Below are 16,410 nucleotides of genomic sequence, written 5' to 3'. Positions count from 1 at the left end.
GGTGTTTCCCTCCACACCTCCTGCTAAGAGTCATCATTGCTCATGACAGTTCTCCTTGGAGAATATATTCTTATCACCTGGTAAGAATTTATTTTCCCAGAGATATCAAGGTTGGTTTAATATATATCATTCTTTGCTCCTTCTCTTCAGCAGTAGCAAGAGGGAGTTTATTTGCTTGACTGAGTTTGGTACAATATAGAGGCAAATGTTCCTAGCAGCTAGGTTCCCAAAATAGGAGTCTGCGTAGTGCTATTTTGAAGCTTAAGTTTGGCTTCATTTGACTTGTCTAAGATGAATGTCCTGTGATGATACAAGACACTGTGATAAACAGACATGGTGGGACTGATCCCACTTTCTTTACAATTTTGTATAGATTGAACTAGAAAATAATTCCCTGTGCAAAGAACCTTGACATGTCTCCAAAATAATAATACTTAAAATAGCTTCTGAAGTGCCTAAACACCATTTGGAAAAGCCATATAGGTAGAAGTTTTCATGAGAGCTTAACATAGATGAAACAGTGTTTTCAGAACTGATAGGCAATAATGTAGGTGGCTAATTTCTCTGAAGTGTACTGAATGTTGAAGTCCTTTGAAAATCTGACAAGAAGTGTCAATGTCACAGTTGCTGCTCGTTGCAGAATGACTTTAGAAATTTGGCTTTAAATTTGGGTGTTTGAAGATCTCGCCTAAGAGCAACAGTTACCAAACAAGCAAAATAAACAAACTTATTTTGGCCTATTTTTCAGATGAGATGCCTAAAGCAAAGCTCTTAAATGCCCAAAGACATTTGGACATTTCTAATGTCCAAACTTGTATTTGATTTTTGGAACATCAACTTGGTCTCTAATTGTCATTTTGCACACCCTAAGGTTCTAAAATACAGGCTAGTTCAGTTCATGTTGTTTAGCAAATTCTAATCTAGTAGGAATGTCAACGGCATCCACTCTCTGAGCATAGCTTTCACCTCAGGTTCCTCCACTGATTCAATTTTTAAGCTGAAATTCAGGTTTATTTTTCTGTTCACAATCTGAACTACAAGGTTTTGTATTTATTGCATTCTTATTCTGCTGAGATGCCAAGAGACTGCCATGATGTGATTCACACAACCGGGGTGCTGCTCGCTTGACTATGTCAAAATAATAGCAACAAAGATCAAGCTCATCCCTGATGCGCCTCCTGGACGTGAGGACCATTCTGCTGAGGAGTGAATATAGCTCATTAGTTGTATCCCTATGCAACTCTTGCTGCTTATTGAAGAGTCAGAACTTCTGCATCCAGAATAGCATCCCAGGAGTGTTACTCTTCACCTTCTAGAAACCTGGCCTAAAGCAAAGATGTTGTGATGTAAAAACCACTCAGCTCTTATCCACAGCCTTGCAGGTGGTATTTTGGCATCTGGCTGTAAAGAAGCGCTGAGCTTCTGACACTGAAGAGAGTAACAAGTAGTCAGCTCCTCTTAAATTCAGGCCTTTGCTCCTGGTGGGCTGAAAGAAAACCAAAGATGGCAGACTGATCTGGGGAGCGTTCAGTCTCTTGGAGATAACAGAAAGTTTAGGGAGAACTTTGGATCGAGCCTGTCTTATCTGACCTGATTTGACCCAGGCAGTACATATCACTCTCTGAACATCCCTTGTTAGGAGCACAGGATACATTTCTAGAGCAGCTGCTTCACTTTTTTTTTTTTTTTTTTTTTTTAAACGTGTAACTGGCCTGAAAGTTGGAGTGGCTAACTCTGCTAATTATATGAAAGTCTTTAATATGTTGCTGGAGGTGTTAAACAATTGTACCTGCATTAAATATGCTGTGCTTACGCAAAAGTGGGACACAGATTGCAAGTTCTAAAATTTCTCATGCAGACTAATTATATAAATGTGAGCTATAGGTTACATAAATAAATAGCTCTCCCTCAGTAAATGGCAAGGTGTCATGGTGTTAGCCACGTGGCTTGTAGCAGAGTAGAATTAATGTTAACACTTCTGTAGCTTTCTTTCTCTGATTAGTAATTCTTTCGATGTTGGTAGATGAGCTGAATTTATGAAAGTTTTGCCTGCCCTCTAGGTCTCTGTTTTGTATTCCTTGTGCATTGCAGCCTGCTTTTGGCTCTGGCAGCAATGTTGGATACTAAAATCACGAGCAGCTCGGGCTCCCTGCTCAGCTTGTGGAGTGAGGCAGATCCAAACCAAACTGGACGCTTCCCCCGGAGCAAGGTCTCCGCTCCCCCAGCTCCCGTAACCTGGTCCTCCTGCTACAGAAGCAGCACGTTTGCAATTAGCAGCGTGTGTATCATAGAGCAATGAGATAGAACTGCATATACCAAGAAAATAAGAGATCACTGTGGTAATGAATAAGGAATTTGCCGAGGTGGGCTCCTTGCATTTTGCTGTTGTACGTATGCTGCAGGGAAGATGCATGTATGTTCACACGGAGGCACGCAGTGATAATATGCCGCCTGCAATGTTTTAGGGTGGGTTTTGAGTGCAGAGTTATGAAATCTCAGAAAATTCTATATGAGAAAAGCTGCTCTAGCTAGTCAGAGGGAATTTCATTAAACTTCCTTGCTGTTATTAGTTTTAAATTCACTTATGTCTGCTTCGGTTTCGTTTCCGGAGGCACCTGCTCTGGTGGTTTTCCGGCAGCAATGCTGCAGAGGGTGGGGAGCGTTAAGTGACAGGTTGCACATTCCTCCTCAGTCTTCTAGAAGTGGCTTTTTCTTCCTCCAGTCATGCTAATTTACGTGCAGCTTCCAACCCAAAACTTGAGCAGGCATCCTCCCTCTCCTTCCTCATCTGCCCAAATTCCCACTCCTCCTTTTCTGCTGCACCAGCCTAATCGCCTGATTTCACAACAGTGAAAACCAGGTGAGTGTTTCACTTGCACTCCACTTAAGGGGAATCTGCAGGCCTGATCCTGCAACCTCCAACGGCTGTTCTGGCAAACCGCGGGGAAGGTGCTCGGCACTTTATGGGATGGGCTCAGCCATTTGCAGACTCGCAGCCTGGACGCTGCCGTACTCTCCTGCAGCACTGCATCGCGGGGAGGCTCTTGCCCGTCCGTTTCATGGTGGATTTAGGAGGGGGAACCTGGTTTTGTGGCAGTCATTCAGCAGGGATATCTGTATTAGGCCCAATGGAAGTAATTGGATCAACTCAGTTAGTGCAAGGGATTAAAAGCAGCCAGATGCTGTCTTAATGGACAAGCATAAGGCAAAGTTGCAAACTTGGCCTTTTGGGGAAATTGAAAGCAGTTTAGTTCAGGTTAAGCTTAGAAGGCTGAGAAAGAAATTGTCTATTAGTCTCAAACCAGGCTGACAGTGCACCCACACCGAGCTCGCAGATGCTCCGCACCCACCAGGCAGAGCCACACACCAACCTGCCGGGGGCACCGCACAAGCAGCGACTCACGGGTCACTGAGCCGCTTCCCCTGAGCCCAGCTCTCTCCCTCTGGCGCAAACGGGGCATGTCTGTACGATGTGAGGTCTGTTCAGTCCAAACCAGACTCTGCAGGGCTGCTGTTTGCTCCTCATCCTTCCAGCACTGGGCTGGAAGGTGAGTAGGGGCAGGATTCGGTCACCTTAGCAACCCCTCGGCCAGCACTCCTGGAAAACACATTGCACGGGGTTTTGGCCAAATCTTTTCCCCAGCCCTCAGACGATGGGGAAAGAGGGAGGCAGGTTGTGAGCCTGAGTTATAAGCTGCTCTCACCTGTGATCCCGGGACAGAGGATCGGCGTGTCGAGGCTGACGATGAAACTGTGCTGTAACGCTTCACAGGCAACCTTTGTGTTCAGTGAAAACCGAGGTTGCTTTGCTGGTCTTTTTCTAGCCCAAAGAAAGGCAACAGTCACAAATAGCGACTTCAGCTCCTTTTGTTTTCATTTCATTTTGTGAACAGAGCCACTGGTGAACCATGAAATGGTGGTTAAGGTCCAGTTTCAAGCCCTGCATAAAGTTACACTGTTTAAAATTATTTAAATTCCTTCACTACTGAATATTTCCTGGAAGCACTTTTCTCTTTCTTTCTTTTGTTTTCTGAGCACTTTTTATATTGCCAAGGTGTTTAGCTGCAAACACGGAAGGCCATGCAAATAAGACCAAGCCAGCTGCACAGATTTTGCACACTTTAATTAAGTTGTAGGGCTTCAAATGAATTTGGCTCCAGTTTCTGATGCTTCCATGCCCTGTATTCCGTTCCAGTGTGGATGTTAAATCGTGCAGAAATGGAGCGTGACCTAACTTTCATGTCAGTTGATCTGGCAGTAGCTGGTTTTGTGTAACTAATTTAAAAAGATTGATTGTTGGTTAATTACATTAATGAACTGAACCAACATGGGCACAGACCAGAGCGCAGCAGTCTCCTAAACAGTCATTAAGAATAGACATCTATCTTTTCACCTGCTTGTACAGCCTCCTGTTGGGTGGCAGAGCGTGTGGAATCATAATTCTGAAGGTTAAATGACTTAGGGACGTAATCACAAACTGTTCACCTCTGCTACCCTTCTGCCCATATGGCCCTGGTAGTCACAGTCAAAGGCCGGTTGGACAAACAGTCTGTTGAAAGGTCTCCAGGACAGCAAGTCTGGTGGTTTCAGCTGGGCTCCTGGCAAAGGCCAGTGTGCATTACAAATCCACCAAAGTTCCCTGGTTGAAAGGGTTTTGTGGATTTAAACAATTTTGAAAGAACTCCTTTCCCAATTAGGGTAATTCATGCTTATCAAGGTGAAAGGGTACTTAGAACAGTTCACTCTTCTCTTTAGCCAGCTCATGAATATGAAGAAAGATGGAATCAATAATACATTCCTGTAATTAAATTGGTAAGTTAAAACGATGGAGTTCTTGTTTTAGCAGTCAATGGAAGATGCATTTCTGTGAGTTTATCGGCGTTGGCCTTGTAGTCATTCACTACACTTAGGTGGGAGATGTGCAAATGTTGCATGCCATGCAAGGGCTTACAAAAGAAGTACTTTAAGAGGTTAAAAAAAAGTTTGAGACAGGGACATTAGTACCTTTTCTAACCTGATTCCTTTTACACAGCGAATAAAAGCAATGGAATGCATTTTATTTTATTTTGAAGTTTGGGACATACTATTGTTTGTCCTTAGCTATTATTAGCTTATCTGCCTGCCAGATTTCTGCAAGTCATGAAGGACTTAACCCAAAGCTAGTAAGTGTGTTGCCACTGGCTTGAGCAGAAAGGGAACTAGAGCAGGGCTGTGTATTATGAAAGCTGGCAAGAAAAATCCTAGTTACTTGGAAAATCAAGAATGAAAGTACTTTTTTGCACTGGTAGCCTGGGAGAAGTTATTAGCTTGTGTAGGTTGTTGTCAAGATCTCCAAAGGTGAGTTGTGTTGGTGCTGATACTGTGGTATTCTGCCAGGTCTGATCCGATGGCTGCTGAGACCATGGAGTCATTACAGGGGTTTCAGACGCCCTTGGGTGATGTTGGAGGTGACCTACGAAGTTCGATTTTCAAGGAGGCTGTTTACTTCCACAAAACCGTTTTGTATCCCAAATTCAACAGTGTGTGTGGGAAGTCAGTCAAAGAAAAATAGGATTGATAATGGTCGTATGGTCCATGCCAAAAATCTGCTTTCTTGATTCTCAGCTTCCTCACTGGATATGCCATTAAAATGGTTTCAGGTGACAAGGGAAGAAGACTTACTCCTGTGGTCTGCTTGGAGACTGTTCCTGCTTCCCCGTTGTCCCAGAGACTTTGGTGGACTGTTGAGGAGTGAACAGATGAGCAGCTACATAAGGGATTTCAGGCATCGGTTCACAACAGCTTAAAAATACTTTAAATGTGGGGTGAAGAAATATGGAATGACACATATGGAAATGGCATTAAATTATGGTTTTATCTAAGATCTTCTGTTTCAAGCTAATTGAAAGACAGAGGCCACTGCTGCACGAGGAAAATATGAAAAGAAAACTATACTGAAACATAAAAGTGTTTCTGATCAAGTAAAATTCTGTTTCTGTTGAATGTTTTATTTTGTTCCAGTCACATAAATTACCATCTTTGAAATACTAAAACTCCCACAATCAGCTTTTTATAACAGAAAATAATTTACATTTAAAAGGTCTAACTGAAGCAGCTAAACCTTAGAGATGAATGTGCGTATTCGGCAATAAAACAGGAAAACAGCCCATGTTTTGGAACCCATAGCTGCTATATATAATTTTGATATTATAAATAACTAAATACAGTCTAGTGAGTGCTATAGGTATGCACAGAGATATTTGCTAGTTCTTGGGAAATGTATCCCTAAAGGTACAAAATGCTTCAGTACTGACACAGAGCCTTGGAAATCTCCCTTAGCACTGATAGATACTGCGACGGAAAGCACCGTGGCTTGAATGCATTTCATCCTCCGCAGAAAGTTATGAGGCTCGTTCACATTACCGTCATCGGAAACCTTTCCTTTCTCCTTGCGGTAGCGCCTCTCTTCCATCTCTAATGAAAGAGGAGACAGGGACAGTGTTTTAATTCTGCAGGAACCTTGTCATCATCCTAGAAGAAGTTGCAACAGTTTCTAAGAAGGCAATAATCACAAAAATTAGAGACAATGATTTCCCTTTTAGAATAAGAGTAACTGGTATGTAAAGCTTGTCTTCCCCTTGCCGCATCCCTTCCTGATTTATCTTCTCTCATTTTCCTCCAACTTCCCTTCCTCTTGCATTAAAGGGGGAGTGGGCCATTGCTGCTGTAATCCCTGTTAGTGGAGAGAAGATATATTTCAGTTTTATGCTCTACTCAAATGTACTCAGACACATGGAAGAAATATCTTATAGGTGTTTGTATCATTGTAGGTACTCCAGGGAATAGAAAACCCTCTGTATTCCAACAATAATCTTTCCCTCAACCTCAGGGTACTTTATATCTCAGCCGAGGTGCTGAGTCCTGCCGTTATGGGAGTCAATGAGAAAATAGGTGGAGGTTTCAGCAAAATGGGGATAAGACCCTGGGTGTTAATCATGGGGCTGTAAGGCTGATGTTGTGGGAGAAGCTGTACACAACTTCATACATAACAGCACTCTTCCCCCTCTGGGGGAGCTGGACCTTTCTTAAGATCTAGAAGATTTGCCTGGGGGGGGGGTGTGTGTTGATCCTTACTCTTATTAATATCAGAAAGTAAATTGGCATGATATTGCCCTTCATGTCAGACCTTTTAGGGGTCTCCCATCCTTTTCATTTAGACTGGGTCCCTGAGGGAAAAACCCAGTAATAAGGCACTGGTGTGATAATTAGTAAGCACATTCTACGTAATTACAATGTTAGCATCTCAGGGGGGAAATGAAAGCTTGTGCTGTCCCTTTAACGGGACAATTTGATAATCCTCTTAGTATTTTCTCTTTTGGCTGATAATATTTCACAGAATTTTACTTTGTAAAATATTCCTAAAGGGAGGCTTAAGCAATAATGCACAGATTATGGAAATGACTCTCATTAAGTATAGGGAGAGACTTCGGCAAAGCCATGAACTGCTTCGAAACATGTAACCCCCATTAGGAGCTTCATTTAAATGTTTATTCACAGAGCAGTAAGTGTTTATTATAGAACATTTTATTGAAACATAAATTAAAGAACCCTAATTACATGTATCACAAGTGTTAAAACAATATGCATTTATCAAGACTTAACTAAAGATGAAAGGTGAGGGGAAATGCAATTGCGCTTTCATTTGCATCTCAGCAACACCGAATTTGCACAAAAACACCTGGGCAAAGTGACCCTGAGGGAAGACAAAGGCCCAAGGCCTCAGTGCAGGTGCTCCCCAGCTGTCCCTAAGCATGCACCACCTTCCCGAGCAGCTTCGGAAGCACCTTCGTTGGTTTGTGCATCAGCTTTGCCATCTGTAAAATGGAAATTATACTTTATGCAGGGGCTGCCAGGGTTTAGGGCTGGTTTTGCAGTTCTTTGGTATACAAGGGGTAGAAAATGCTGTTCAGGTCTCACAGTGTTCCGATTGAGGTGTTGCTGATGTATAATCCAGGAAACATGGTGTAGCAGTTTCCCCATCAGGGTCCTTGGTTGGACCAAGGTGTTGTTCTTCCTATTGGTTGACACAGAGGAATGGCTGATGCTCCTGCAGGTCTGCCCGTCTTATCCACTGGGGGTGCTGGGGAGGTGGTAGGCACTGAATAAGGCAGATGAGAGAAGCTGGTGATGGTCCTTATCCTGACCTTCCTACTACCATGTGTCCCCATCCCTAGAGTTGAGGACCAGGTTAAAGGTCAGGAAATATCAGTTCATAAGCACCATCCCACCCTTATTTACATTTAGTTTATTCATTTGCTACCTTTCAGAGAATCTCAAAGGGGAAGGCCAAATTACATTTGGATCACCACTTCCAGTGAACAGGCTAATTACCCTCATTATTGTGCCAGTTTTCTTGGGTTTGGGGCTGGGGGAGAGGAGTTGGCAGTTCTCTTGCAAATGCTAAAGTTGCCTTCAGCTGTGGAAGCTATAACTGCAAACCTCAAGTGGGTTTAAAATCTTTCTATGCATATTTTCATTAGGTCTGGGTTTCTTTTCTAGCTCATGCACAGCTCATTTCTTTAAAACTTTATAGCAGTTGACAGATACATTATTTATTGAGGATGCTGAATCCGCACATTTCTCAATCTACGTGTTTGAAGATGTACTCTGCTGCAAATCCCCCACTTGGTTTGGTTTCTGATATATTTGCAAATTGTCTCCATTTTGTTGCTTTATCAAGTACATGTTCTCTGTGCTGAGCAAGTGTCTTGATACTCACTCTTCCAGAGACAACTCCATGGCATAAACATTGGTAGGGATCATTGCAAAGCTTTCTTCTTTTCTCTCCTAAGGGTATGTCTACATTGCAGTGCTGTGCAGGGGCACACGAGTAGCCCCTGAAAGAGTCTTCATGTTGCAGCTTGGTAGTATCCGGACAGCCTGTGTGGCCTCCTCTCCCAGGACTTGTTCCCCTGTTTCTTCTGTTTTCTCTCTTTGCAACTCCTTTCCGCACAATCTTTTTGATTCACGAAATTTTCATCACCATCTCCGGCCTGTCAGTAGCTCCCACCCTTCCTGGTGGCTCTTCCAGTCCATTCCCACCTGCATCTCTGCTGTTTCCTCTGCTGTCACCCTGGGCTTTCTGAGACAGATGTGGATTTCCCTGTCTGTATATCTAAATCAGTCGGTGCGCACATTAGGTGGAGCAATCCCCTGTGTGCCCGGCACTGTGATAAAGAATACCTGCTTAATAGTCACCAAGGCTATTGAGTCTTAACTTTGGCGTTTCCCGGCATCACTTCCCTTCCAAAGCACTGTCCACCTGCACAGACCGCTCTTGAGTCTGGCAGTCTGTGCCACCCCTTTCCATCTGCGTCGCATCCTCATGTTTCTCATGATGGTAGAAAAGCAAGCTTTGGTTTTGGTTTTAATAAACCAGAGCCAAAGCAAAGGTGTTAGAAGAGTGTGTTAGTCTGTGCATCCTTCCCAGGTTTGGAGCAACCCTTACCACCAGAATGCCGGAGCTGCCATCTGGGGAGGAGACGCCGAGTGTCTGCATCTATCCAGCCTCATGCATGAGGTTTTAGTGAAGCTGGAAAGGAAAATGCTGATTCCTAGAACTGGGGCATTTTTGTAGGAAAGGATTGTTTCAAATAGTTTCCTGTCATGCTTTATTATTTTATAAGAATTAGGTCTTTTAAAGTGGTCTTACTTTACGTAATTTATGACTCCTGGAAATGTAAAAAGTTAATGTTGGCAATATTTGGAAGGCTGTGAAAACTGAGTATTTTAATTGACCAAAACTCTTTCTTTTCCTAATGTTGGATATGACTTTTTTTATTCTTTAATTTTTTTCTTCGTCCCAACCCAATTCGCAACTAAGAAAAATGTCAAGAACTCATAAATACTGACTGAACAGAAAGTGCTTTCGTGTCTTTGCTGGGGTCTGCAAGTGAAGGGCCCTAGAAATTGTCTTTCAATGCCTAGAAAGAGCGACTGTACCGAGTCTGCTAGTGTCTGGGTAACGCGATGTATTTTCGGGAACAGCAGAGGGAGTGCTTTCTGTTAATGAGCTATGGATATACAGGCAGGGCTTTCCACGGAATAATTTTGTAACAGGGATAATTGAGCAGTTAATCAAGAATAGCAAACAAGGGCTCCATGGAAGCCCAGTTTACAGAGAGGACAAAATTGCCCTATTTTTCATGTGGCTATCTCAGTATTATGGTTGATTTTCTTTATCACCTGCTAACAGTCTTACTTGGAGAATGGTTATTAGTTTGGAATTTCTACAGTTAATTTGGTAGTTTAGAAGAAGCATTATCACAGCCTCCTGTAAGAAGCCCATGTCTCTGTAATGGACAGGGGACTTTGCAGCAAACAAGTTGTTATCTGCAAACCACCATCCTTTTTCCCAGTGAACCGGCTGATGGGGGTCTCCTGGCCAGCAAGTCTTGCTGCCTGTAGTCCCTAATGCCCTTCCTGCCCTTCCTCCTGCCTGAACATGAGAGTGGCAGGGACACTGGGGTTTACTCTTCCTGGCCCTGATATCCCTCTGTGCCCCACATCACGGCCTTTCCTGATCTTGCTGCACCATGAGACCCTGGAAGCCCATGGCTGCAAAGCTTGCTCTCTGTGGAAAGAATGAAAAGTAACGAGGGAAAGGATTATGCTGCTGAAAGGCATCTGGTTTTGCCGCATGAAGGCACAGCTCAACCACATGCTGCTTTTGCTGGTGTGGGGGCAACAACCCCTTCCTCTGCCAACTTTTTGGCAGCCTGCCTGTGCGTGACCTGTTGCCGGTTTTCATGTATTCATCCTACAGCAACATTTATTGCTAATAGACCCTGGGTGTGTGCTGAGGAGCTCTCGTACAGGCTATTATCTTCCTTTCTGTTGGAAGCTGAGCTTTGTTGCTCTGCTAACCAGCACAGCAGCTGAGCGAACACAACATAATGTTCATGAATTATTGCAGGCAACATCCATGTCCTCCCCAGTGGTGTGTGGCAGGGTCATCTACTCTTCGCTATTCTTGTCTACCTGGGAAATCTCTTTCAGTGTCTATTTTTGACTAGTATTTTTGCTTTATGTCCAGTGCAGTGGTGACACATTGGTTATTCGACCATAATTCAGTATATAAAAACAGCCGTAACTAGGAACATTTGCTTTCTGCATGGCCTTGAGTGCTGAAGCAAAACTCGCCTCACCTGAATGGGTGTTTTTCCAACAAAACAGGCTCCAGGTTTTTTGGCTGAGACTCGGTGAGCATTTTGCAGTCCTGGTTCACTGGAAATCGACTTCAGATGTATAATCCCACAAATGCCTGTGCTGCTGCCAGATTTCAGCAGTGGTGGGAGGAGCGTGCTCCAGAGTGCCCACTGGCAGCCCCAGAGTCATGCTGGGAACGCCGCAGGGCTCAGGTGGAGGATCCCCTCGCTGTGGTGGGAGGTCAGAGATGACACACGCTGGCTCTGGCTCACTAGTTCCCCTTGGCCCTGCAGATTTGTTCCTTGCAGTACGTTTTCTAATTCTCTGGCCATCTGGGGTTTAAAGGTCTTGAAAAAACATCTCTTAAGAACAGTTTCGCATCACTTGATAATTCTCACCATTAGTTTCTCAGACCAACATTTCATTTTTAATGTGGTAGCCGCTGTGAAAACAGAGGAAGCTACAGTCCCAGCCCTAGAAAACTGTCAGTTTAATATTTTTTTAATTTTGAAGTTCCTATAAAATTCATCTCCTACAGCCTCCTTCCAGCTGCTGCTGCCCTGGACATCCCTGGCAGGAAACTTTGTCCCCAGTATCAGAAGCAACTGGTGGGGCTCAGGCATTTTTGACCCTCACAGCGTCCCCCACCTGGGGGCATATTACTGTGTCCCCATGTCGTCCTACCCGGTGTGCCCATCTCCTGCAGTCACCCCCAGCTTTCTCCATCAGTGCCTGACAAGAAGCGGGAATAGTAGCTAACACTCTAAGCAATGCAAGCGTGTGTCTGCATTTTTTCTACCCTGATGCGGGTGATATTGATCGGTCCATTAATGTAAATGTCTTGGCTCTTGTATGTTGCTTTTCTTGCTTATTAATCAAAATAATGCAAAAAGAGGGGAAAGCAATTTTTTAGGAAAAAAATGAAAGACAATCAACAGTGATTGAATGGAGCCTGCTGGAATATGATGGGGCTGTCTGCCACCCACCAGACATGAGGATACCCACAATAACTGGGGAAAAAGTTTAAATGCTTTATTTTGACATTTTGTATACACAATGTTTGCACTTTTTGTCTCCAAGCAGTGTTTTGAGGGAAGATTTGCCTGAATCTGTTTGTTTGGTTAAAAAAAAAATGCAGCCAAATGTTTTGTTTGTATCTGCTGACACATTTCAGTCAACTGCGAATGTCTTTTTTTGGACATGTAGTTTTTTGTTTTGCCTGGAAAACAAAATGGAAGGAATAACTTTAATTTGCGGGCAGCTTGAAGTTATTTCTGCTACCTCCAGTTTGGACCTGTAGCCATCGGCGGAGGCAAAACACTGAGGCATATACATAATATCTGGGATGCGAATACTCCCACCGAACCAATTCACAGGTTGGAAATTGAGCTGGTGCTTAAGTGCCTTGGTGGATTGAGGCTTTAGCAGTAATAAATAGTAATAAGGAGCAAAAATGATCAATTAAAGAACTTCTAACATATCAAAATACCAGCATCCCTGAATCAAGAAGACCAGAAGTCGTAAGGCAGATGAGAGAAGGTGTGAAATCCCCTTGTTCGGTGTTTCTCACTATGTGGTAGCCACTGCTCTGTGCTGCTTGTGTTTCCCTGTGGGTTTTTTGGTAAAGCTGAAGAGAAGGAAACTACTTGAGGCACTATTGCTGTTCCTGTTTGTTTCTATTGTACAAACAGCAGGGACAATCCACATTTTTATTTTTGTTCCATGCACAGAATTTATAAAAAAATATATACTGGGATGTCTGTAAAAAATTACTCTCTTTTAAATTGATTTTAGTTACCTCAAAGCTTTGAAATACTAATTTATTTTCTGGCATGGTTGAGGGATTTTGCTATGCAGCCTGGCGTTGTGTAAGAACATAATGTGTGTAGTAAAGGTGACTAACCCCTGAGAATGTCCCCACTGATGCCAAGTCACTCGTATGCTGTCATAAACACTTTTTCTTCTTTTTTTTACCCTTGATTGGAAGAGCCCGTTTTGGGGAGGAGATCGCGTTAGGCTCATTCATTACCTGCTGTGCTGGTCTGTGCATCTGCAGTGCAGCATCTCTGCACTGAGCTTCGGACTACATCCCTGAGTGCTTTCTGATATTCCAACTTATCTGTTGCGGGTAAACAGATCTTCTCCTGTGCACATCCCAGAACATTCTGCCCCAGAGATAAAAATTGCTCTTAAAGGCGGCTGAAATTTTGGAGGATATGGTTGTTGATAGCTGATACTAGGCTGTATATATATTACTAAGAGAAATTCCTGAAAATTTACATTTGTAGCAAAACTATCACTCCTTATAGCAGAAGAGAAAGAAACTGTCTGACAAATAATTCTCTATTTTTATGAAAAAAGTTAAAATCTAATGGGAACTACAGGTGCGATCCACTAGTGAAATTTTACATTACCACTGCAAACTTTAATCTTTGCTTTTATTTTTCTTGAAAGTCTCTCTTTGTCCAAAAGCAAAATTTCAGGCCTAGGGCTACTGAAGACCATCTTTAAACTTGCCGTGTGATTTTGAGCAATACATCATGAGAGCAGTGATGTTCAGATGATACATTGCACTAATACATCACAAGAGCACTATCGCTCTCATGATATATTAGTATAATACACTATCAGAACACTATCACTGATGTATTACTCAAAACCACAGTTTTTAACCCTCAAGAGTCATCCTCATCTCTAGGCTGAATACACTGAAAGCCATGGATAATGATAAGAACAAGCAATCGCATATTCAGTTTCTCTAGTGTAAACTGAGAAAAAAAAATAAAGTGGAATTTGAAATATTTCATTAACTGAAACATCCTCGTGATTTCATTTTATTGACTGAGCAAATGTTTATATGGATTGAAGCTAACACAATACAGGTGTGTTTGAATTTTCTTACAAATAGCCTAAGAAAATCTTTTTTGATTTTGGATTTCATTATAGACTTGAGCCGTGTTTTGAAAATGTTTCAACGAGGTGCATGAATTTCAGCTGACTTTCACCTCATCAAATTGAGTCAGGTGCAAGCTATCTGAATTCTATTTGGTGCTGTTTCTGATGCAGTCTTTTTTTTTTTTTTTAAGGATTTAGGCACCATCTAAAAGGATCTGGAGATACAGAAATGTGATCTGTCGTTCCACTCGTTTGCCGCCTCTCCTCAGTGAGGTGTTGTTGGGTTTTTTTCCTGAAGAATTATTCTCAGTCATTCTGGGTTTTTTTTTCCCTCAAAAGAGAGTGAAAGAGAAAGGGGAAAAGATAAAAGTATGCTTTGCAATTTTGTAGCTGAATTTACCGCAGAAAAGCAGATAGATGAGCGTTTGTTTGATTTCCTGGTAGAATTTGAGTCTTGAGAATCTTGAATTACCTGTCCTATTTGGTATGATGAGACTGTCATAATCTCTTAACAGGAAAAAAAATACAGTAATAGTAATAATACAACACCAAGTTGGCAGGTCATATATTTGCTTTCTTGTCCATATTTTTGTTCCTTTTCCCCATATCTCATCAGCATTTGTGACAAAAATACATTGCCCCTCACCTCCCTCCCGTATTGGGTAGCCCAAAGCTGCCTCTGCAGCTTATGGTCCTTGGCTCTGCTACCCCCTGAGCCATGGCCCTGCAGAACTGGGCTCATCATTCTCATGCCTCGCAGGTTTGGGGCCACTTGGTGCACTGGAGCCAGTGTCCCTGCAGGCGTGTGTCCCCAGCACGCACCTCATACCTCTGGGGGCTTCAGGTGGTGATATTTGGGCTACAGCCTCCTGGAAGGAAAAGCAAAACATGCAAGTCTTTCTAGTCTGGCAAAAGACATTGTATTAGCCGTGCTGAAGAGCCTGGTGCATGTCCTTTTCTGACAGCCTTCCTGCCTGCGTGGTCTCCATTGCGTACCAGCAGTTCCTCTATCCCCCGGCTTGGGCAGCACAGCACGGAGCCCGGGGCTGCCCATGGGACCCCTCTGCCCACGCCTGCTACAGTCCCATTGCCGGCACCTTCTTATTCTTGTCGGTTTTGAAGTCACAGCACGCAGCTCCCAGGTACATTGTCATTTCAAAGCTGTGGCTAAATACGTCTCTAACTGACAACTATGAATAATTCCTCAGAGCCCCTAAACTTCCAGGCGTTTTGCTCTGAAGCTCATATAATACAGCAGAGCTGCTTTCTCATGTTTTTCGTCTTTTATATTCTCCAAAGAGTTGAGATACAGTTATGGAACAGGTTAATGTATTTTCTTCTGAAAATAATGCTGTGGGAGCCCATGCACGGTTACTTGTATGCGTGGAGAATAGTGCTGACAATCCAAAAAAAGAAAGTCATGAGCTTGATAATCACTATTATTTTGTTTCATGTTTTCAGCATGTTCACGTCCATGTCCTTCCAAGGAGGGCTGGAGACTTCAGCAGGAATGACGATGTCTACAAGGAGGTAAGCACTGCACTCTGTTTCCTGTTCAGAGTTGATTTTGCTGTTAAAAAATCACGTTAATGATACATCCCCTGCCTGGAGTGGAGGTAGATAACGGGATCTCTGCATCCTTCTTGGTTGCAAAGAGCCTGTGATAGCATCAAGCCCTCCACTGGGATTTCCTTGTGAGCTCTGGGTCAAGCTGTGGTCACACAAGGTCCCAAGGGAGGATGCCATTGACATCTTTGGTACTTCAGTCTGTCACTGCGCACAGAGCATGGTGACATCTCTACCAATAGCTGTGTTCTCTTATTTTGAGGGCATGGGGAAAAGGGTGACCACACCATTAGACGGGCATGCAGGGAGCGTGTCCTACCCTGGCTGCTAGCCTGGGGTGCCAAACACAGGTGGCTCGTTACAACTCAGTCACAAATTGCCTCCTGGCCTGCTTTTTGTTGGGCCCTGCTCAGGCTCTGGACAAATCACAGTATAGCCCCAAAGATAAAAATTAAAGAGCAACTGTGCATATAGATGTAATATATGCATGTGCGCAGATTGCACGGCAGAGCTGGGGACGTAAGCTGTTCCAGTGTGACTGGATTACTGGCTTTCGTCTAAATGAACAGTTGTACAGGCATTAACAAAAAGTTTTCCCCAGCTTGACAGCTGTCACAATGAGTCAATGAAAAAAATCTCACTATTGTTGAATTTCCGGATGGTTCTTTGTGGGTTTGGTAGGATTCTCTATCTCAAATATGACATCTCCTTCTCTTTCGGAAAATGACTAATATAAACTCGTTCAGGGCTACCGCAATACCA

At 43.2% G+C, this 16,410-nt stretch overlaps 1 protein-coding gene across 8 annotated transcripts in view; it reads left to right on the top strand.

The window, feature by feature from the left end:
- The window catches only part of FHIT (fragile histidine triad diadenosine triphosphatase), a 608,221-nt gene that overhangs the window by 503,790 nt on the left and 88,021 nt on the right, over nt 1-16,410 (top strand). For all 8 annotated transcript variants that reach the window (XM_074603069.1, XM_074603071.1, XM_074603070.1 and 5 more), the window contains one exon: nt 15,544-15,612. In XM_074603069.1, the coding sequence (XP_074459170.1) occupies nt 15,544-15,612 (69 nt within the window). The remainder of the gene's footprint in view (nt 1-15,543; nt 15,613-16,410) is intronic.

The sequence above is a fragment of the Larus michahellis genome, chromosome 10 (genome assembly GCF_964199755.1).
Source record: "Larus michahellis chromosome 10, bLarMic1.1, whole genome shotgun sequence".
Taxonomy (NCBI): Eukaryota; Metazoa; Chordata; class Aves; order Charadriiformes; family Laridae; genus Larus; species Larus michahellis.
This window is presented reverse-complemented; position numbering and strand designations above follow the sequence as displayed.